Source organism: Ailuropoda melanoleuca, chromosome 3, assembly GCF_002007445.2.
Source record: "Ailuropoda melanoleuca isolate Jingjing chromosome 3, ASM200744v2, whole genome shotgun sequence".
Taxonomy (NCBI): Eukaryota; Metazoa; Chordata; class Mammalia; order Carnivora; family Ursidae; genus Ailuropoda; species Ailuropoda melanoleuca.
In genome coordinates, this window is record NC_048220.1 from 839,972 (window position 1) to 862,627 (window position 22,656).

The 22,656-nt window shown below is 37.1% G+C and overlaps 1 protein-coding gene across 1 annotated transcript; it reads left to right on the forward strand.

Moving 5' to 3' along the window:
- The first annotated feature begins 350 nt into the window (after positions 1-350).
- On the forward strand, positions 351-1,286 carry LOC109488460 (olfactory receptor 2M4-like). The gene has a single exon (XM_019793089.2). The coding sequence runs from the start codon at positions 351-353 to the stop codon at positions 1,284-1,286; it is 936 nt and encodes a 311-aa protein (XP_019648648.2).
- The last annotated feature ends 21,370 nt before the right edge of the window (positions 1,287-22,656 follow it).

Sequence of the window (22,656 nt, forward strand, 5' to 3'; positions counted from 1 at the left end):
GTGATCAGGTGCACTCATAAAATCACCAAAAGATATGTGATACCTCTTTTTCTACTAGGTTCTCTATTGACCTACAACTGTGGGTAAGTCAGTAAAATTTTATATACTTCAGTTTCTTTCTGTAAAATAAATAAAAGTTTTTCTTTGTAGAGTTTAAATGAGGAAACATCTAGAAAGCTGGATCAAGTCACATAATTTTTTGTGACTAAAGGGGAATTAACTGAAATTTGGTGACAAGGTCGTACTTATGTGTCTAGTACACCACACACTTGAGAGCATTGCCACAGTATTCATTTGAAAATATAGCTTGGGTCTTCTCTGGAAATTCCAGATAAGGCAAATTATCTAGAATGATGTGGAGAAACCAGACATTCAGCTCTGACTTCATACTGCTAGGAACCTTCAATTACAGCCCCACCCACATCTTCCTCTTCTCACTGGTCATGGGCATCTTTTCAGTGGCATTCTTGGGGAACACTGTTATGGTTCTCCTCATCTACCTGGACACCCATCTCCACATCTCTATGTACTTCTTCCTCAGCCAACTCTCCCTCATGGACCTCATGCTCATCTGTACTACTGTACCCAAGATGGCCTTCAACTACTTCTCTGGCAGCAAGTCAATATCACTGGCAGGTTGTGGAGCCCAGATATTCTTCTCTGTGTCCCTGCTTGGAGCTGAATGTTTCCTGTTGGCTCTCATGGCCTATGACCGTTATGTGGCTATCTGCCACCCACTTCGATACACCATCTTTATGAATCAGAAACTCTGTGCCCTCATGACTGTTGCTTCCTGGATCTTGGGCTCTCTTGATGGCATTATTGTACTTGTAGCAGCCCTGTCACTCTCCTACTGCAGCTCTCTGGAAATTCATCACTTTTTCTGTGATGTGGCTGCCCTTTTCCCTCTATCTTGCACAGACACCTCTGCTTTTGAGAGACTGCTTTTCATCTGCTGTGTGGTGATGCTAATATTACCAGTCTCCGTGATCATTATTTCCTATTCACATGTACTTTGTGCTGTCATCTGCATGAGCTCTTCAGAAAGTCGCCACAAAGCCTTCACCACCTGCTCCTCCCACCTGTCTGTGGTCGGACTCTACTATGGTGCTGCCATGTTCATGTACATGAGACCAGCTTCTAACCATAGACCAGACCAGGACAAGATAGTATCTGTCTTCTACACCATCCTCACCCCCATGCTGAACCCACTCATCTACAGCCTCCGCAACAAAGAGGTATCCAGGGGACTTCGGAAACTATTGAGGAAAGGAAAGTTAGTGTAACTTCATTAAATATATTTGAATGTTGACTCTATTCAACATCCATTTCCTTCTAATTGGACTTCTTTTCCACTTTTGTTCAGTTTTAACATAGCTTTATTTGACTCTATTCAACATCCATTTCCTTCTAATTGGACTTCTTTTCCACTTTTGTTCAATTTTAACATAGCTTAATTTGGTATAATATCATGCAAAATTATAGGTAAAGTAGATTGGGTTTGGAGATAGTCATAGATTATCATTTTATCCCCAGTGAATTTCAGTTATATCACTGGTTGTTAAGTATGAGTACTTAACTTTAGAATCCCTGACTTTGAATGTGGTATAATTATGATGAACTTTGCTTTATCTAAGAAAAAAAAGTTGAGTCCATCCACTGATTTTTGCTCTGCTTCCTCATTGTTTAAGGATTATTTAACCATATTCACTTGTTTTCAGGTATACTTTTCCTCAGACTTGTGTATTGACTGTTTGTTCCTCACTCTTCTCCACTTAATTCCCAAGCATTTAGAAGGGGGGAGTTACAGTGTTATCAGCTCCTTCATTCAAGCTTTAAGGCCATGTAAAATAGGTCTTAGAAATACCTGTTTTTTAACCTTTAAATTAAAAGTGGCTATTATAAGGAATTTATGTAAAATGTCTAATCATTTAGACAATACAACCTTCTTCTTTATTATGATTGATTCTATTTCTCACTTATCCTTATAGTAATAACTAGAATAAATTTGAAGATTTTAGACAATTATCATTATCTGGATTTGCCAATAATGATTTTTATACAGCTTTGAAAACATAACAGCCTGAAAAAAAAGAAAATATAACAACCTGTATATTATCCTACAAAACTGAAATCAAAAGTTTCTCTAAGGGAATTTATATGGTCTTTAAATGTCCATGATGTTTTAACATTCCATAGAGTTCCAACACTTTGATATAACCAAATTCTTACTAATTTATTGCAATTCACATATCTGAATTGTCCACATTCTGAAAATTGAAAACATTTCCCTGTTTCACATGGATTACCTTAATTTCTCTATACTTTATTAATAATAAAATCTTCATTGTGCAATATATTATTGTTCTATTAAAACTTTTCCTATTAACATTTGATTTCATGCTTTAGGGATATGCATCATGTGTTACATATTATTGGATGCTTTTTACCAAAATGGCAACATTTTGGGACAAGTAGAATATTCTCAGTAAGTTTTTTTTTCTTTTTGAGATTTAATTCATATACCATGAAAGTCAACTTTTTAAGGTGCACAGTTCATTGATTTTTAGTAGATTCACAGGTACCTGAACATCAACATGAGCTAAATCTAAATGCTTTTATCTGTCCAAAAAGAACATCCATACCCATTAACATTAATTCCCTTTCTGTCCTCCCCTAACATACAATCACTATTTTTATTTTTTTCCTCTATGGTTTTGCTTATTTAGGACTTTACATATAAGTGGAATCACTCAGTATGTGGTCTTTTATGACTGGCTTCTTTCACTTAGCATGATTTTATAGTTAATATTCAAGCATGTATCAGTATTTCATTCTTTTATAAGAATGAATAATATTCCACTGTAAGGGTAGACCACATTATGTCTATCAACTCAACAACTGATAGACATTTGAAATAATTCCACTTTTTGGCTACTATGAATAAAACTACTACAAGCATTCACATGCACATTTTTTGTATGGACATGTTTTCCAATCTCCTGGGTATACATCTAGCAGTAGAATTAGTCATATGATAACTTCAACTTTTTGCAATACTGCCAAACTGTTATCAAAATTGGCTACAAAATTTTATATTTCAACCATTAACATAGGAGTGTTCCAATTTTCCACATTCTCATCACTGTTCTTATTTTCCATTTCTTAACATTATAGCCATTCTAGTGGATGTGAAATGGTATTGCATTGTCATTTCAATTTTATTTTTTTAAATGACTAATGATGTTGAACATCCTTTCATGTGCTTGTCACTTTAATCTCCAACTTGAAGAAATGGCTACTCAAGTACAGGCAACTTTAGGAACTTGGGAATATGGCAAAATAGAAGAATCCTGAGCTCACCCCATCCCATGTTTACATCTGGATATCATACACATCTAAGTCTGTAAACCAGACAGCAATCCAAAGACTGACAGAATAAAATCCACAGCTAAATATAGAGAAGAAACTGCATCTGATAGGGTAGGAAGGTCAGAAAGGTGAAGGGAGACTGCCCCCAGGAGGGAGAGAGCTGCACACATAGAGAGGGTAAAGAAATGGACCCTCACAACAGGGAGCTCACACAGGGAAGACTATTCCATAATAGATGTCTAAAAACTAGAGGGCCTGAATTCTGTGAGTTTGTAAAACCAGTGGGACTTGGGTCCTGCAGCTTTAAAAATAAGCTGACTCAGCACTGTTAAAGCCACACACATTCCCTAACAACCACTAGGCAAGAGCTACTGCCTCACCAAGTCCCCATCTGCCACACCATACCCAATTATTCACCCCTATCCACCATTATGCACCACGCTTAGGCTCATGCCCCAAGCAGCCCCTGCATTCAGCCCCCAGGTGCCACAGCACCTTAGGGGGGGATCCACATAGGACTAGTGGCTCAGCACAAATTTTGCTAACACCACTGTCCAGTTCCCAAGTTCCCCAGTGGTCATGTCCTCTCACAGCTGGCCTTTCTGGGTCCCACTAACACCACAAAGTGCAAACACAGCCCACAACAGGCAGATAGTGCAGAAGACACCACTGAAAGGAAAAGTTACTCACACAAAACAGCAGGGCATAAGAAACACACATAGGTATTTTCCTGAAGTGCCAGGTTCTAGTGAACAGAGGACACTGCACTGCAAGGAACTTCAGGACCTCTTCTTTGTAAAGTCACTACTTTCAAGAGCAGAAGGCATTCATGTCTTTCTTGACACAGAAACAGACACAGAGTGGCAGACACAATGAGCAGATAGAGAAATGTATCCCAAATGAAAGAACAGGACAAGACCACAGTCAGAGATCTAAATGAAACAGACACAGGTAAAATGCCTGATAGAGAATTTAAAGCATTGATACTCACTGGACATGAAAAAAGAGGGAAAGACAAGAATTAGACACTTAACACAGAGATAAGGAATAACATAACAGAGATACAGGGCTCAATAAAAGGAATGAAAGACATGTTTGATGGAATGAACAGTAGGATGGAAGAAGCAGAAGAACAAGTTAGTGACCTAGAAGACAGTGTAATGGAAAGTAATCAAGCTGAACAAGATAGAGAAAAGAATTATGCAAAATAAGAATAGACTCTAGTATAGTCAGTGACTTCATCAAGTGTAATAACATTCATATTATAAGAATCCCAGAAGAAGAGAGAGAAAGGGGGGCAGAAAATTCATTTGAGGAAGTAATATTTGAAATCCTCAATGGTCTGGGGAAGGAAACAGACATCCATATCAAAGAGGAACCAAGAGCTTTCATCAAAATCTACAAAAGAAGACACACATTAAAACATACAAGTTAAATTTGCAAAATATATTGCAAAGAAAAGAACTTAAAAGCAGCAAGACCAAAAAACTCCCTAACTTAGCAGGAAATACTTATAAGGGTAGCAGATTTTTCAACAGAAACTGCAGACCAGAAGAAAGTGCCACGATACATTCAAAGGGATGAGTGGAAAAAATACACAGCCAAGAATACTCTATCCAGAGGCGCCTGGGTGGCTCAGTCATTAAACGTCTGCCTTTGTCTCAGGGTGTGATCCCAGCATTCTGGGATCGAGCCCTGCATCAGGCTCCTCCACTGGGAGCCTGCTTTTTCCTCTCCCACTCCCCCTGTTGTGTTCCCTCTCTCACTGGCTGTCTCTCTCTCTGTCAAATAAATAAATAAAATCTTTAAAAAAAGAATACTCTATCCAGCAAGGATAGCATTCAGAATAGGAGAGATAAAGAGTTTCCCAAACAAAAAATAAAGGAGCTTGTGACCAGTAAACCAGCCCTAGAAGAATTATTAAAAGGGACACTTTGATTGTAAAAGAGAGACCAAAGGTGACACTATAGTTACAGGAAACACAAAAACAGTAAAAATGAATATTTCTGTAAAAAATGGTCTAAAATCTTTAAAAAAAAGAAAGATATAAAGCATAGCAACATATACTAAAAATGTAGGGAGTAGAGGAGAAAAGAATGGGTTCAAAATTAAATGATTGTCAACTTAATATGGACCCTAAATGTAGAGAAGTTATATATAAAACTACTAGTATTCATATATTGAAAACCACTAAAAATATGCAAAGAATAAAGGGAATCAAATCCAAATACATCATTGAAGAAAGTCAGGAAAATATGAGAAAAAAATAAGAAAGGAGCAGAGAAAGTGTTCAGAAGCAACCACAAAACAAGTAATAAAATGACAACAAATACAAATCTATCAATAATTACTTTGAATGTCCATGGATTAAATACTCCAATCAAAAGATACAGGGTCTCGGGGGCACCTGGGTGGCTCAGTCAGATAAGAACTTGACTCTTGTTTTGGCTCAGGTCATGATCTCTGAGTTGTGAGATCAAGCCCTGCACTCTGTTCCATATGGGGCTTGGAGCCTGCTTAAGATTCTTTCTCTCACTCTCTCTGCTCCTCCCCCTCTCTTTCTTAAAATGAAAAAGACACAGGGCGTCAGAATGGACAATCAATCAATCAATTAATAATAAATAAATAAAAAGAGCTACCTATGTGCTGCCTACAAGAGACTCATTTTAGACCAATAGACACATGCAGATTGAAAGTGAGGGGATAGAGAAACATCTATCATGCTAATGGATGTCAAAAGAAGGCCTGAGTAGCAACACTTTTATGTGACAAAATAGACTTTAAAACAAAGACAGTAAGAAGAGACAAAGGACAATATATAATAATAAAGGAGATAATCCACAAAAAATAATGAAAATATTTATGAACCCAACATAAAAGCACCCAAATACATAAAACAGTTAATAATAAATATAAAGGAACTAATCAATGAAAATACAACAGTAGTAGGGGACTTTAACACCACCAAATGAATATACAGATGATCCAAGCAGAAATTCAACTAGGAAAAATTGCTTTGAATGAGACACTGTAAAACATGGATTTGTTGTTGTTGTTGTTCTTATGTTCAGTTAGCCAGCATATAGTACAACATAAGTTTTTGTTGTAGTGTTCAATGATTCAGTAGTTGCATATAAAACCCAGTGCTCATCCCAACACATGCCCTCCTTAATACCCATCACCCAGTTACCCCATCCCTCCATACCTCTCCTTTCTGCAACCCTCAGTTTGTTTCACAGTGTCCAGAGTCTCTCATGGTTTGTCTCCCTCCCTGAATTTTTCCCGTTCAGTTTTCCCTTCCTTCCCCTGTGGTCCTCCATGTTATTCCTTATGTTCCACATATGAGTGAAAGCATATGATATTTGTCTTTCTCTGCTTGTCTTATTTCACTTAGCATAATCCCCTCCAGTTTCATCCATGTCAATGTAAATGGTGGGTATTCAACCCTTCTGATGGCTGAGTAAATTCCGTTGTGTGTATGTACCACATCTTCTTTATCTATTTGTCTGTTGATGGGCATATCAGTTCCTTCCACCATTTGGCTATTGTGGACATTGCTGCTATGAACATTGGGGTGCATGTGTGCACCTTCTTTTTTCTATAAAGATAAACTCAAAATGGATGAGACTTCAATGTGAAACAGGAATCCAACAAAATCCTAGAGAAGAACATAGGCAGTAACCTCTTTGACATTGGCCACAGCAACTTTTTTTGACACACCTTTAAAGGCAAGGGAAACAAGCAAAAACGATCTTTTGGGACTTCATCAAGATAAAAACTTTTGCACAGCAAAGGAAACATGAACAAAACTAAGAGGCAATCCATGGAATAAGAAAAGATATTTATTTGTAAGCGACATTTCAGATAAAAGGGTGATATCCAAGATCTGTAAAGAATGTCTAAAACTCGACACACACACAAAAATAATCCAATTGAGAAATGGGCAAAAGACATGAGCAGACACTTCTCCAAAGAAGACATACAAATGGCTAACAGACACATGAAAAATGTTCAACATCACTTGCCATCAGGGAAATACAAATCAAAAAGACAATGAGATACCACCTTACACCAGTTAAAATGGATTTTTTAAAATTAAAGGTTATACTTATTTATTTGAGAGAGAGAAAGAGAGAGTGCAGAGCAAGAGAGAGAAGATGAGCAGGGGTGAGGGGCAGAGGGAGAGGCAGACTCCCTGCTGAGCAGGGAGCCTGATGTGGGGCTCAATCCCAGGACCCCAAGATCATGACCTGAGCTGAGGCAGACACTTAACTAACAGACCCAACCAAGCACCCTGGAACAGGTGGATTTAACAGACATATTCAGAATGTTCCATCCAGAAACAGCAGAATACACATTTTCAAGTGCACATAGAACATTTCACAGAATAGATACCATAGTAGCCCACAGAACAAACCCCAACAAAGTCAAGAAGATTAAAAACACACCATATATATTTTCTGACCACAACACAATAAAGCTAGAAGTCAACCAAACAAAAAACAAAACAAACAAACCCCCCAAAACACAAACAACAACAACAACAAACAACAAAAAACAGGAAAACACACAAATATATGCAGGTCAAAGAACATGTTGTTAAACAATGAATAGAGAAATAAAAGAAGAAATAAAGAAGTATATGGAAACCAGTGAAAATGAAAACTAGGCAGGCCTAAATGTTGGGATGCAACAAAAGTGGTCATCTGAAGGACGTATGTAGAAATAAAAGGTAGAAAAAGAACAACAAACGTAAACTAAAACAAGCAGAAGAAAGAAAATAGTGAAGATAGAGCGAGGTAGATGATATAAAATCTAAAAAAAAAAAAAAACCCACAAAACGCAATAGAACAATGAAACCAGGAGTTGTTGTTGTTGATTTTATTTTTTTATTTTTTTAAAGTTTACATATATGAGAATAGTTTTATTTTTTATAATAATATTTTTATTATATTATGTTAGTCACCATAGAGTACATCCCTGGTTTTTGATGTAAAGTTCCATGATTCATTAGTTGTGTATAACACCCAGTGCACCAAACAATCTGTGCCCTCTTTACTACCCATCACCAGCCTATCCCATTCCCCTAGCCCCCTCCCCTCTGAAGCCCTCAGTTTGTTTCTCAGAGTCCATAGTCTCTCATGCTTAAATCAATAAAACAGACAAACCTCTAGCCAGGCTTATCAAGAAGAAACAATAAAGTACTCAAATAAAATCACAGATAAGAGAGGAGAAGTAACAACCAACACCACAGAAATATAAACAATTGTAAGACAATAATATGAAAAATTATATGCCAACAAATTGGACAATGAAGAAGAAATGGATGAATTCCTAGTATCACATAAACTACCAAAACTAAAACAGGAAGATACATAAATTGAACATACCAAATAACCAGCAGGTACAGAATCAGTAATCAAAAGACTCCCAACAAACAAGAGACCAAGACCAGAAGGCATCACAGGTGAATTCATCCAAACATTTAAAGAAGAGTTAATATCTTTTCTTCTCAAATTATACCAAAAAAAAAAAAATAGAAAGGGGAGGAACATTTCCAAAAACATTCTGTGAGACCAGAATTACACCTATCCCAAAATCAGAAAGACGCTACTAAAAAAGAGAACTACAAGGCGCTGTCCCTGATGAACACAAATGCAAAAAAATATTAATAAAATATTGACAACTAGGGGCAACTGTGTGGCTCAGTCAGTTAAGTATCTGCCTTTGGTTTGGGTTGTAATCCCAGGGTTCTGGGATCAAGCCCCACATCACACTCTCTGCTTAGGTTTTTTATTTTGTTTTGTTTTTGTTTATGTTTTTTTAAACTTAAATTTAAGACTCTTTAATGTTGGTTAAAATCGTTTTGCTAGTTTTCATGTATGATTGAAACACAAAATCTAACAAAAGAGATTTTTTAATGTTTTTTTTATTACATTATGTTAGTCATCATACAGTATATCCCTGGTTTCTGATGCAAGGTTCGATGATTCATTAGTTGCGTATAACACCCAGTGCACCATGCAATACGTGCCCTCCTTACTACCCATCACCAGTCTGTCCCATTCCCCCACCCCCTTCCCCTCTGAAATCCTCAGTTTGTTTCTCAGAGTCCATAGTTTCCCATGCTTCACTCCCCCTTCTGATTACCCCACTTTCTTTATCTCTTTCTTCCCCTACCAATCTTCCTAGTTCTTATGTTCCATAGATGAAAGAAATCATATGATTATTGTCTTTCTCTGCTTGCCTTATTTCACTTAGCATTATCTCCTCCAGTGCCGTCCATGTTGCAGCAAATGTTGAGAACTTGTTCTTTCTGATAGCTGAGTAAGATTCCATTGTATATATGGACCACAGCTTCTTAATCCAGTCATCTGTTGAAGGGCATCTCGGCTCCTNAGCTCCTCCAACAATTTAGCTATTGTGGACAATTCTGCTATGAACATTGGGGTGCATATGTATCTTCTCTTCAGTACATCTGTATCTTTGGGGTAAATACCCAGTAGTTCAATTGCTAGGTCATAGGGTAGCTCTATTTTTAACTTTTTGTGAGAACTCCACACTGTTTTCCAAAGTGGCTGTACCAACTTGCATTCCCACTAACAGTGTAAGAGGCTTCCCCTTTCTTCACATACTCTCCAACATTTGTTCTTTCCTGCCTTGTCCATTTTTGCCATTCTAACTGGCCTAAGGTGGTATCTCAATGTTGTTTTGATTTGAATTTCCCTGATGGCTAATGATTTAGAACATTTTTTCATGTGTCTGTTAGCCATTTGTATGTCTTCATTGGAAAAGTGTCTGTTCATATCTTCTGCCCATTTTATGATTTGTTTATTTGTTTCTCGTGTATTGAGTTTGAGAAGTTCTTTGTAGAACTTGGATGCTAATCTTTTATCTGTAGTGTCATTTCCAAATACCTACTTCTATTCCGTGGGATTCCTCTTAGTTTTTTTTTTTTTTTTTTTTTTTTTTTTTTTTTTTTTTTTTTTTTTTTTTTTTTTTTTTTTTTTTTTTTTTTTTTTTTTTTTTTTTTTTTTTACTGTTTCATCGGCTGTGCAGAAGATTTTTATCTTGATGAAGTCCCACAAGTTCATTTTTTTTCTCTTGTTTCTCTTCCTTTGGAGATGTGTCACGAAAAAAGTGGCTGTGGCCAAAGTCAAAGAAGTTGCAGCCTATGTTCTTACTAGATTTTGATGGATTCCTGTCTCACATTGACATCTTTCATCCATTAGAGTTTATCTTTGTGTATGGTGTGAGAGAGTGGTCAAGTTTCATTCTTTTGCATGCAGCTGTGCAATTTTTCCAGCACCATTTATTGAAGAGACTGCCTTTTTTCCACTGGATGTTTTTTTTCCTGCTTTGTCAAAGATTAGTTGCCCAAAGAGTCAAGGGTCCATTTTTGGGTTCTCTATTCTGTTCCATTGGTCTATGTGTCTGTTTTTGTGCCAGTACCATGCTGTCTTTGTGATCACAGCTTTGTAGTGTAGCTTGAAATATGGCAATGTGATGCTGCCAGCTTTATTTTTCCTTTTCAACAATTCCTTGGCTATTTGGGGCCTTTTCTGGTACCACACAAATTTTAGAGTTGTTTGTTCCAGTTATTTGAAAAATGTAATTGGTATTTTGATCGGAATGACATTGAAAGTGTAGATTGTTCTGGGTATCATAGACATTTTAACTATGTTCATTCTTCCAATCCTTGAACATGGAATACNATTGGTATTTTGATCGGAATGACATTGAAAGTGTAGATTGTTCTGGGTATCATAGACATTTTAACTATGTTCTGGGTATCATAGACATTTTAACTATGTTAACTATGTTCATTCTTCCAATCCTTGAACATGGAATACTTTGTCTTCTTCAATGTCTTTCAAGAGTGATTTGTAGTTTCTAGAATATAGATCCTTTACTTCTCTACTGAAGTTAATTCCAATATAATGTATGATTTTTGGTGCTATTGTAATTGGGATGGATTCCCTAATTTCTCTTTCTTCAGTCTCTTTGCTCGTGTATAGAAATGGACCTCAATGCTCTCCTCTCACCAACAGACAGATCACCTAAGCAGAAAATCAACAGAGAAACAAGAGCTTTGAATGACACACTGTACCAGATGGACCTCATAGATATGTACAGAACACTACACCCCAGAACAACTGAATACTCATTCTTTTCAATTGCACATGGCACTTTCTCAAGGTCACAAAACAGTTCTCAACCAATACCAAAACACTGAGATTATCCCCAGCATATTCTCAGACCACAATGCTTTGAAATTGGAACTCAATCACAAGGAAAAATTTTTAAGAAACTCAAACACTTGGAAACTTATAACCACACTGCTCAAGAATGATTGGGTAAACCAGGCAACTAAGAAGGAGATTAAGCAATTTTTGGAGACCAATGAAAATGAGAACACATTGGTCCAAAACCTATGGGAAACTGCAAAGGCAGTCCTAAGGGGAAAATACATAGCCATCCAAGCCTCACTCAAAAGAATAGAAAAATCTAAAATGCAGTTTTTATGTTCTCACCTCAAGAAGCTGGAGCTGGAACAGAATAGCAGGCCTAACCCATGCACAAGAAGGCAGGTGATCAAGATTAGAGTAGAGATCAATGAATTAGAAACCAGGAGCACAGTAGAACAGATCATCAAAAATAGAAGCTGGTTCTTTGAAAAAAAAAATAAGATCACTAAGCCACTGGCCAGACTTATTCAAAAGAATAGAGAAAGGACCCAAATTAATACAAGTATGAATGAAATGGGAGAGATAAAGATCAACACCAAGGAAATAGAAAGGATCATTAGAAATTTTTATCAACAACATTATGCCGATAAATTAAACAACCTGGAAGAAATGGATGCCTTTCTGGAAACTTATAAACTACCAAGACTAAAACAGGAATAAATTGATTATTTAAACAGGCTGATTAATGATTCAGAGATTGAAGCAGTGATCAAAATCTCCCCCAAAACAAGAGTGCATGGCCTGATGGATTCCCTGGGGAATTCTACGAAGCATTCAAAGAGGAATACTACCTAGTCCCCTGAAGCTGTTTCAAAAAATACAAACAGAAGGAAAACTCACAAACTCATTCTATGAGGCCAGTATTATCTTTATCCCCAAACCAGCAAAAGACCCCATCAAAAAGGAAAATTACAGACTGATATCCCTGATGAATATGGACACCAAAATTCTCAACAAGATGCTAGCTACTAGGATCCAACAGTACATTAAAAGGATTATCAATCAAGACAAAGTGGGATTCATCCCTGGGATGCAAGGGTGGTTCAACATTCACAAATCGATCAGTGTGATAGATCATATCAACAAGAAAATAGTGAAGAACAATATGATCTTCTCAATTGATGCAGAAAAAGCATTTGACAAAATATAGCATCCTTTCCTGATTAAAACTCTTTAGAGTGTAGGGATAGAGGGTAAATTCCTCAATTTCATAAAAATCATCTATGAAAAGCCTAGAGCAAATTTCATTCCCAATGGGGAAAAGCTGAAAGCCTTTTTCTTAAAATCAGGAACACGACAAGGATGCCCACTCTTGCCATTATTATTCAACATAGTAATAGAATTCCTTGTAACAGCAAACATACAACAAAAAGGGATAAAATGTATCCAAATCAGTAAAGAAGAAGTCAAACTGTCTCTCTTCGCAGATGACATGATTCTCTATATGGAAAACCCAAACTACTCCACCCCCAAATTACTAGAACTTATAGAGGAATTCAGTAATGTGACGGGATACAAAATCAATGCTCCGAAATCATTTTTTAGTCCTTTTATATACACAGGTTAAATAGCCCACTATTTTCTAAATAATACATTCCTTTTCCTTACATTGGTGAAATGCATTCATATCTCATATATCAACATTATTTACATATTGCCTAAATGGAAAACAACCTGTGTAAATGCACTACATTTTTAGTTGTTGCTTGATTGATTTCCCTTAGTTTTATTTTAAATTGAATTAGTCAACATATAGTACATCATTAGTTTCAGATGTAGTGTTCAATAATTCATCAGTTGAATATAACACCTAGGGTTAATCACATTCCGTCCTCCCCTTAATGCCCATCACCCAGTTACCACATCCCCTTAACCTCCTGCCCATAAGCAACTCTCAGATTGTTTCCCAGAATTGATAGTCTCTCATGGCTTGTCTCCCTCTCTGATTTCTTCCCATTCAGCTTTCCCTCCATTCCTCATGTGGTCCTCCACACTATTCCTTATGTTCCACATATGAGTGAAACCATTTGATGATTCTCTTTCTCTGCTTGACTTATTTACATACCACAATCCCTTCCAGTTAAATCCATGTCAATGTTTATGGTAGGTATTCCTCCTTTAAGACAGCTGAGTAATATTCCATTGTATATATGAACCACATCTTTTAAATCAATTCATCTGTTTTAGGACAACTGGACTCCTCCCACAGTTTGGCTAATATGGACATTGCTGTTATGAAAATCGGGGTGCATGTGCCCCTTCTTTTCACTACATCTGTGTCTTTGGGGGAAATACTCAGCAGTGCAATTGCTGGGTCATAGGGTAGTTCTATTTTTAACTTCTTGGGCAACCTCCATACTGTTTTCCAGAGTGGCTGTACCAACTTGCATTCTCACCAACAGTGTATGAGAGTTCCCCTTTCTCCACATCCTTGCCAACATTTATTGTTTCCTGTCTTCTTTAGCCATTCTGACCAGTGTAAAGTGATATCCCATTGTGGTTTTAATTAGTATTTCCCTGATGACAAGTGATATTGAGCATTGTCTGAGCATTGAGCAAATGTCTATGGTCATTTGTATGTCTTCCTTAGAGAAGTATCTGTACAGGTCTTCTTCCCATTTCTTGACTGGATTATTAGTTTTTTGGGTGTTGAGTTTGAGAGGTTCTTTATAGATCTTGGATACAAGGTCTTTAACTGATAAGTCATTTGCAGATATCTTCTCTCATTTTGTTGGGTGCCTCTTTTTTTTGTTGACTGTTACCTTTGATGTGCAAAAGCTTTTATCTTGATGAAGTCCCAAAAGTTCATTTTTGCTTGTTTCCCTTGACTTAAGAGATGTATCTTGCAAGAAGTTGCTGTGGTCTTTCGAAGAAGGGGCTGACAGTTGTGTTCTCTAGGATTTTGATGGATTGCTGTCTCACATTGAGGTTTTCATCCATTTTGAGTTTATATTTGTGTAGGATATAAAAGAGTGGTCCAGTTTCATTATTCTGGATGTGGCTGTCCAATTTTCCCAGCACCATTTATTGAAGAGACTGTCTTTTTTCCAGTCAATATTCTGTCTTGCTTTGTCAAAGGTTAGTTGACGATAGGTGCTGAGGATCCATTTCTGGGGTCTCTGTTCTGTTCCACTGATCTCTGTGTCTGTTTTGTGCCAATACATGCTGTCTTGATCATCACAGCTTTGTAATATAGCTTGAAGTTAGGCATTGTGATGGCCCAGCTTTGGTTTTCTTTTTCAACATTCCCTTGTTGTTTTGGCTTCTTTTCTGGTTCCATACAAATTTTAAGATTATTAATCCCAGCTCTGTGGAAAATGTCAATTGTATTTTGATAGGGATTGCATTGAATGTGTAGATTGGTCTGGGCGGTCTCGACATTTTAACAATGTTTATTCTTCCAAACCTTGAGCACAGATTTTTTTCCATCTCTTTGTGTCTTCTTTAATTTCTTTCATGTGTGTTCTGTAGTTTCTAGAGTACAGATAATTTACTTCTTTTGTTAGGTGTATTCATAGATATTTTATGGCATTTGGTGCAATTGTTAATGGGATCAATTCCTTAATTTCATTTTTTCAGTCACATTGCTAACGTATGGAAAAGCAACTGATCTCTGTGCATTGATTTGTTATCCTGCCACGTTGGTGAATTGCTGTATGAGTTCTACCAATTTGGAGGTGGAGTCTTGGGTTTTGCACATAAAGTGTCACATCATATGAGAAGAGAAATAGTTTGAATTTGTCTTTGCCAATTCAAATGTCTTTTATTTATTTTTGTTGTCTGCTGAGGCTAGAACTTCTAGTACTATTCTGAACAATAGTGGTAAGAGTGGGCATCCCTATCAAGTGCCTGATCTTGAATGTTATTGATTGTGTATTTTTGTTTATGGCTTTTATGATATTGAGGTATTTTCCCTCTACCCCTACTTTTTGGAGAGTTTTCATCAAGAAAGGATACTGTATTTTACCAATTGCTTTTTATGCATCAATTGAGAGGATCATATGGTTCTTGTGTTTTCTTTTATTAATGTGGTCTATCACATTGACTGATTTGTGAATGTTGAACCACACTTGCATCCTAGGAATAAATCCCACTTGGCCATGGTGAATAATCATTTTAATGTACTGTTGGATCCTATTGATTACTATCCTGGTGAATATTTTGACATCCATGTTCATCAACGATATTGGTCTGTCAATCTCCTTTTTCATGGTGTCTTTGGTTTGGGATCAAGGCAATATGGGCCTCATAGAATGAGTTTGGATGTTTTCCTTCTGTCTCTATTTTTTGAAACAGCTTCAGTATTATAGGTATGATTTCTTCTTTAAATGTTTGGTAGAATTCACCTTGGAAGCCATCTGGCCCTAGACTCATGTTTTTGGAGGTTTGTGATTACTGTGTCAATTTCCTTGCTGTTTATGGTTCTGTTCAGATTTTCTTTTTCTTACTGTTTCAGGTATGTTAGTTTATAAGTTTCCATGAATGCATCCATTTCTTCCAAATTGCCTAATTTGTGGGCATATAGTTTCTCATAATACATTCTTAAAATTGTATTTCTTTGGTGTTAGTCTTGAACTCTCCTCTTTCAATCATGATTTTAACCATGTGTGTCCTTTCTTTTTCCTTTTTATAAGTCTGGCTGGGGTTTATCAATCTTATTAATTCTTTCAGTGAAGCAGATTCTAGGTTTCTGGTTCTGTTCTATTGTTCTTCTGGTTTCTATTTCATTGATTTCTGCTCTAATCTTTATTATTTCTCTTCTCTTGCTGGATTAGGCTTTATTTTGTGTTCTTTCCACTGGTCCTTTAGGTGTAAGGGTAGTCTATGTACTTGAATATTTTCTAATTTTTTTGAAAGCATTGTATTGTTATATACTTCCTTCTTAGGACCACCTTTGCTGTATCCCAATGGTTTGGGGCACTTGTGTTTTCATTTTCATTAGTTCCCATGAATTTTTCTAACTCCTCTTTAATTTTCTGGTCAACACATTCATTCTTTGGGAGGATGCTCCTTAACCTCCAAGTGTTTGAACTCCTTCCAAATTTGCTTTTGTGATTGAGTTCACATTTCAAACCATTGTGATCTGAAAATATGCAAGGAATAATGCCAATCTTTTGGTAACAGTTGTGACCTGATTTGTGACCCACTATGTGATCTATTCTGCAGGCTGTTCCATGTACACTCCAAAGGAATGTGTATTCTGTTACTTTAGAATGGAATGATCTGTGTATATCTGTGAAGTCCATCTGGTCCTGTGTGTCATTCAGAGCTCTTCTTTGTTAACCTTCTGTTTAGATGAGCTGTCCATTGCTGTGAGTGGATGTTCAATTCCCCTAGTATTATTGTATTATTATCAATGTATTTCTTTAATTTGGTTATTAATTGGTTGATATATGGACTGATCCCAAATTAAGAGCATAAATATTTATAATTGTTAGATCTTCTTGTTGGATAGAACCTTTAAGTATGATATAGTGTCCCTCTACATCTCTTACTACAGGCTTTGATTTAAAATTGAATTTGTCTGATACGTGGATTGCTACCCCAGCTTTCTATAGAGGTCCATTAGCATGGTAAATTTTTCTCCACCCATTCAGCTTCAGTGTGGAGGTGTCTTTAGATCTAAAATGAGTCTCTTGTATACAGCATATGGATGGTCTTGCTTTTTTATCCAATCTGATACTCTGAGCCTTCATTGGTATACTTCGTCCATTTACATTCAGAATAACTATTGAAAGCTATGAATTTAGTGCTATTGTATTACCTATAAATCCCTGTTTCTATAGATTGTATCTGTTTCTTTCTGGTCTATGTTACTCTTGGGGTCTCTCTTCGCTTACAGAATCCTTCTTGATATTTCCTGCAGGGCTGACTTGATGATCAAATATTATTTCAGTGTCTGCCTATCCTGGAAGCTCTTTATCTCTCCATGAATTCTGAATGACGACCTTATTAGATAAAGTATTTTTGGCTGCATGTTCTTCTCTTCTAGTACACTTAATATAACATGCCACCCCTTTCTGGTCTGCCAGGTCTCTGTGGATAGGTATTATGTCAGTCTAATATTCCTATTTCTGTAGATTAAGAATATCTTGTCTTGAGCTGCTTTCATGAGTTTCTCTTTATCTCTGAGATTTGGAAGCTTTACTATTATATATTGGGTTGTTGATCTATTTTTATTTATTGTTGGAGGGGTCCTCTCTGCTTCTTGGATATAAATGTTTGTTTATGCCCCAAGATTAGGGAAGTTCTTAGCCATGATTTGCTTAACAATATCTTCTGGCCCTCCCCCTCTCTCTTCACCCTCAGGCAACCCAATAATTCTGATGTTGATTTGTTTTATGGCATCACTGATTTTTCTAAGCCTTTCCTCATAGTTTATTAGTTTTTCTGTCTTTCCCTCAGCTTCCTTCCTTTCCATCAACTTGTCTTCTATATCACTTACTCTCTCTTCTGCCTCATTGGCCCTATCGGTTAGAGCATCCAATTTAGACTGCATTTCAGTTAGAACATTGTTAATTTCAGCCTGATTAGATCTCATTTCTGCACTAAGAGTTTTCCCAGTGTCTTTTTTTTTTCTTAATGATTTTTTATTATATTTTGCTACTCACCATAAAGTACATCCCCGGATTACGATGTCAAGTTCAATGCTTCATTACTTGCGTATAACATCCAGTGCACAATGCAATACATGCCGTCCTTACTACCCATCACCAGTCTATCCCATTCCCCCACCCCCTCCCTTCTGAAGTCTTCAGTTTGTTTCTCATAGTCCATAGTCTCTAATGTTCATTCCCCCTTCTGATTAACCCCCTTTTTTATCCCTTTCTTCCCCTACCAATCATCCTAGTTCTTATGTTCCATAGATGAGAGAAATCATATGATAATTGTCTGTCTCTGCTTGACGTATTTCACTGAGCATTATCTCCTCCAGTACCGTCCATGTTGCAGCAAATGTTGAGAATTTGCTCTTTCTGAGAGCTGAGTAATATTCCATTGTATATATGGACAACAGATTCATAATCTAGTCATCTGTTGAAGGGCATCTCGGCTCCTTCCACGATTAGCAAATGTGGACAATGCTGCTATGAACATTGGGGTGCATATGGTCCTTCTCTTCACTACATCTGTATCTTTGGGGTAAACAACCAGTAGTGCAATGGCTGGGTCTTGGGTAGCTCAATATTTAACTTTTTAAGGGAACTCCACACTGTTTTCCAGAGTGGCTGTAACAACTTGCATTCCTACCAACAATGTAGGAGGGATCCTCTTTCTCCACATCCTCTCAAAAAATTGTTGTTTCTTGCCTTGTCAATTTTTGCCATTCTGACTGGGATAACGTGGTATCTCAGTGTGGTTTTGATTTGAATTTCCCTGATGGCTAATGATTTTGAACATTTTTTCATGTGTCTGTTAGCCATTTGTATGTCTTCATTGGAAAAGTGCCTGTTCATATCTTCTGCCCATTTTTTTATTTGTTTATATGTTTCTCATGTATTGAGTTTGAGAAGTTCTTTGTAGATCTTGGATACCACTCCTTTTTCTGTAGTGTCCTTTGCAAATATATTCTCCCATTCCCTGGGCTGCCTCTTAGTTTTTTTGACTGTTTCCTTGGCTGTGCAGAAGCTCTTTATCCTGATAAAGTCCCATAAGTTCATTTTATCTTTTATTTCTCTTGCCTTTGGAGATGTGTCGTGAAAAAGGTTGCTCTGGCCGATGTCATAGAAGTTGTTGCCTATGTTCTCCTCTAGAATTTTGATGGATTCCTGTCTCACATTGAGGTCTTTCATCCACTTGGAGTTTATTTTGTGTTTGGTGTNAGTTTCATTCTTTTGCATATAGCTGTCCATTTTTCCCAGCACCATTTATTGAAGAGACTGTCTTTTTTCCACCAGAAGTTTTTTCCTGGTTTATCAAAGATTAGTTGCCCAAAGAGCCGAGGGTCCATTTCTGGGTTCTCTANAAAAGAGCCGAGGTCCATTTCTGGGTTCTCTATTCTGTTCCATTGGTCCATGTGTCTGTTTTTGTGCCAGTACAATGTTGTCTTTGTGATCACAGCTTTGTAGTACAGCTCGAAATCCGGCATTGTGATGCTCCCCCAGCTTTGTTTTTCCTATTCAAGAGTTCCTTGGAGATTCAGGACCTTTTTGGTTTCATACAAATTTAAGGACTATTTGTTCCAGTTCTTTGAAAAATGTCCTCGGAATTTTGATCAGGTAGCATTGAAAAAGTAGATTGCTCTGGGTAGCATGGATATTTTAACTATGTTAATTATTCCAATCCATGAACATGGAATATTTTTACATATTTTTATATCTCCCTCAATGTCTTTCAAGAGTGACCTATAGTTTCTAGAGTATAGGTCCTTTACATCTCTGGTTAAGTTAANTCTTTCAAGAGTGATTTATAGTTTCTAGAATATAGGTCCTTTACGTCTCTGGTTAAGTTAATTCCAAGGTAACGTATGGTTTTTGGTGCTATTGTAAATGGGATGGATTCCCTAATTTCTCTTTCTTCAGTCTCGTTATTCGTGTATAGAATTGCAACTGATTTCTGGGCATGGATTTTGTATCCTGCACGTTACTGAATTGTTGTATAAATTCTAATGGTTTGGGAGTGCATTCTTTTTGGTTTTCCATATAGAGTATCATGTCATCTGCGAAGAGAGACAGTTTGACTTCTTCTTTGCTGAATTGGATACCTTTGATCCCTTTTTGTCATCTGATTGCTGTTGCAAGGACTTCTAGTACTCTGTTGAATAATAGTGGCGAGAGTGGGCATCCTTGTCGTGTACCTGATCTTAAGGGAAAGGCTTCCAGCTTTTCCCCATTGAGAATAATGTTTGCAGTAGGCTTTTCATAGATGGCTTTTATGAGATTGAGAAATGTACCCTCTATTACTACACACTGAAGGGTTTTCATCAGGAAAGGATGCTATATTTTGTCAAATGTTTTTTCTGCATCAATTGAGAGGATCATTTGTTTCCTGAGTCTTTTCTTGTTGATATGATGTATCACACTGATTGATTTGTGAATGTTGAACCATGCTTGCATCCCAGGTATGAATCCCACTTGGTCATGATGGAAAATCCTTTTAATGTACTGTTGGATTCTATTAGCAAGCATCTTGTTGAGGATTTTGGCGTCCACATTCATTAGGGAAATTGGTCTGTAATTCTCCTTTTTCAGGGGGTCTTTGCCTGGTTTGGGAATCAAGGTAATATTAGCCTCATAGAATGAGTTTGGTAGCTTTCTTTATGTTTCTATTTTTTTAAAGATTTTATTTATTTGACAGAGATGGAGACAGCCAGCGAGAGAGGGAACACAAGCAGGGGGAGAGGGAGAGGAAGAAGCAGGCTCATAGCAGAGGAGCCTGATGTGGGGCTCGATCCCATAAATCCAGGATCACGCCCTGAGCTGAAGGCAGATGCTTAACCACTGTGCCACCCAGGAGCCCCATCTTTTTCTATTTTTTGAAATAACTTTAGGAGAATAGGTATTATTTTTTCTTTGAATGTTTGGAAGAATTCCACAGGAAAACCGTCCGGGCCTGGAGTATTGTTATTTGGAAGGTTGTTTATCACTGACAATCTCTTCATAATAAATGGCCTGTTTAAGAAATCTATTTCTTCCTCTTTCAGGCTTGGTAGTTTATAGGTTTCCAGGAAGGCCTCCATCTCTTCCAGATTGCTTAGTTTTTTAGCATATAGCTGTTGATAAAAAAATTTTAATCATCCTTCCAATTTCAATGGTATTGGTCGTGGCCTCTCCTTTTTCATTCATAATTTTACTAATTTCGGTCCTTTCTCTTTGCTTTTGGATAAGTCTTGCCAGTGGTCTGTCAATTTTTTGGATTCTCTCAAAGAACCTGCTTCTAGTCCTGTTGATTTGCTCTAATGTACTTCTGGTTTCTAATTCATTGATTTCTGCTCTAATCTTTGTCTACTGCTTCCTCGTGAGTGGATTAGGCCTGTCCCTCTGTTGCTGTTCCAGCTTCTTGAGGTGAGAATTTAAAAACTGCATTTTAGATTTTTCTATTCTTTTGAGTGAGGCTTGGATGGCTATATATTTCCCCCTTAGGACTGCCTCTGCAGTAGCCCATAGGTTTTGGACTGGTGTGTTTTCATTCTCATTGGTCTCCATAAATTGTTTAAATTCATTTTTTGATTTCCTGGTTTATCGAGGCATTCTTGAGCAGGATGGTTCTTATTCTCCAAGTGTTTGAGTTTCTTCCAGATTTTTCCTTGTGGTTGAGTTCCAATTTCAGAGCGTTGTGGTCTGAGAATATGCATGGGATAATTTCAATCTTTTGGTATCGGTTGATACCTGTTTTGTGTCTCAGAACATTGTCTATTCTTGAGAATGTTCCATGGGCATTAGAATAGAATGAGTATTCTTTGGTTCTGGGGTGTAGTGTTCTATATATATCTATGAGGTCCAACTCATCGAGTATGGCATTCAAAGCCTTTGATTCTTTGCTTAGTTTTTACCAGGGTGTTCTGTGTATTTCTGATAGTGGGTTATTGAGGTCCCCTACTGTTAATGTGTTTTTATCTATATGTCTCTTTATTCTGGTTAACAGTTGGCTTGTGTATCTTGCTGCTCCCCTGTTGTGGGCATATATATTTATAATTGTCATATCCGCTTGTTGAATACTTCCTTTAAGAATAATATAGTGACCTTCTGTGTCTCTCTCTTTAGCCTTTAGTTTAAAATCCAATCTATCTGATATGAGAATTTCTACTCCAGCTTTCATTTGAGGTCCATTTGCATGGAAGATGGTACTCCATCTCCTTACTCTATGTCTGAATGCATCTTTGGGTTCAAAATCAGTGTGTTGTAGACAGCAAATGGAAGGGTCATGTCTTTTTATCCAATCTGCAACCCTATGGTGTTTTATGGGAGCATTCAAGCCGTTCACATTGAGACCGCATACTGAGAGATATGATTTTAATGATGCCATGTTGCCAATAAAATCTTTGTTTCTATCAGTTGTGACTTTCTGCTTTGTATCACTCTTGGGGCCTTTTTACCTT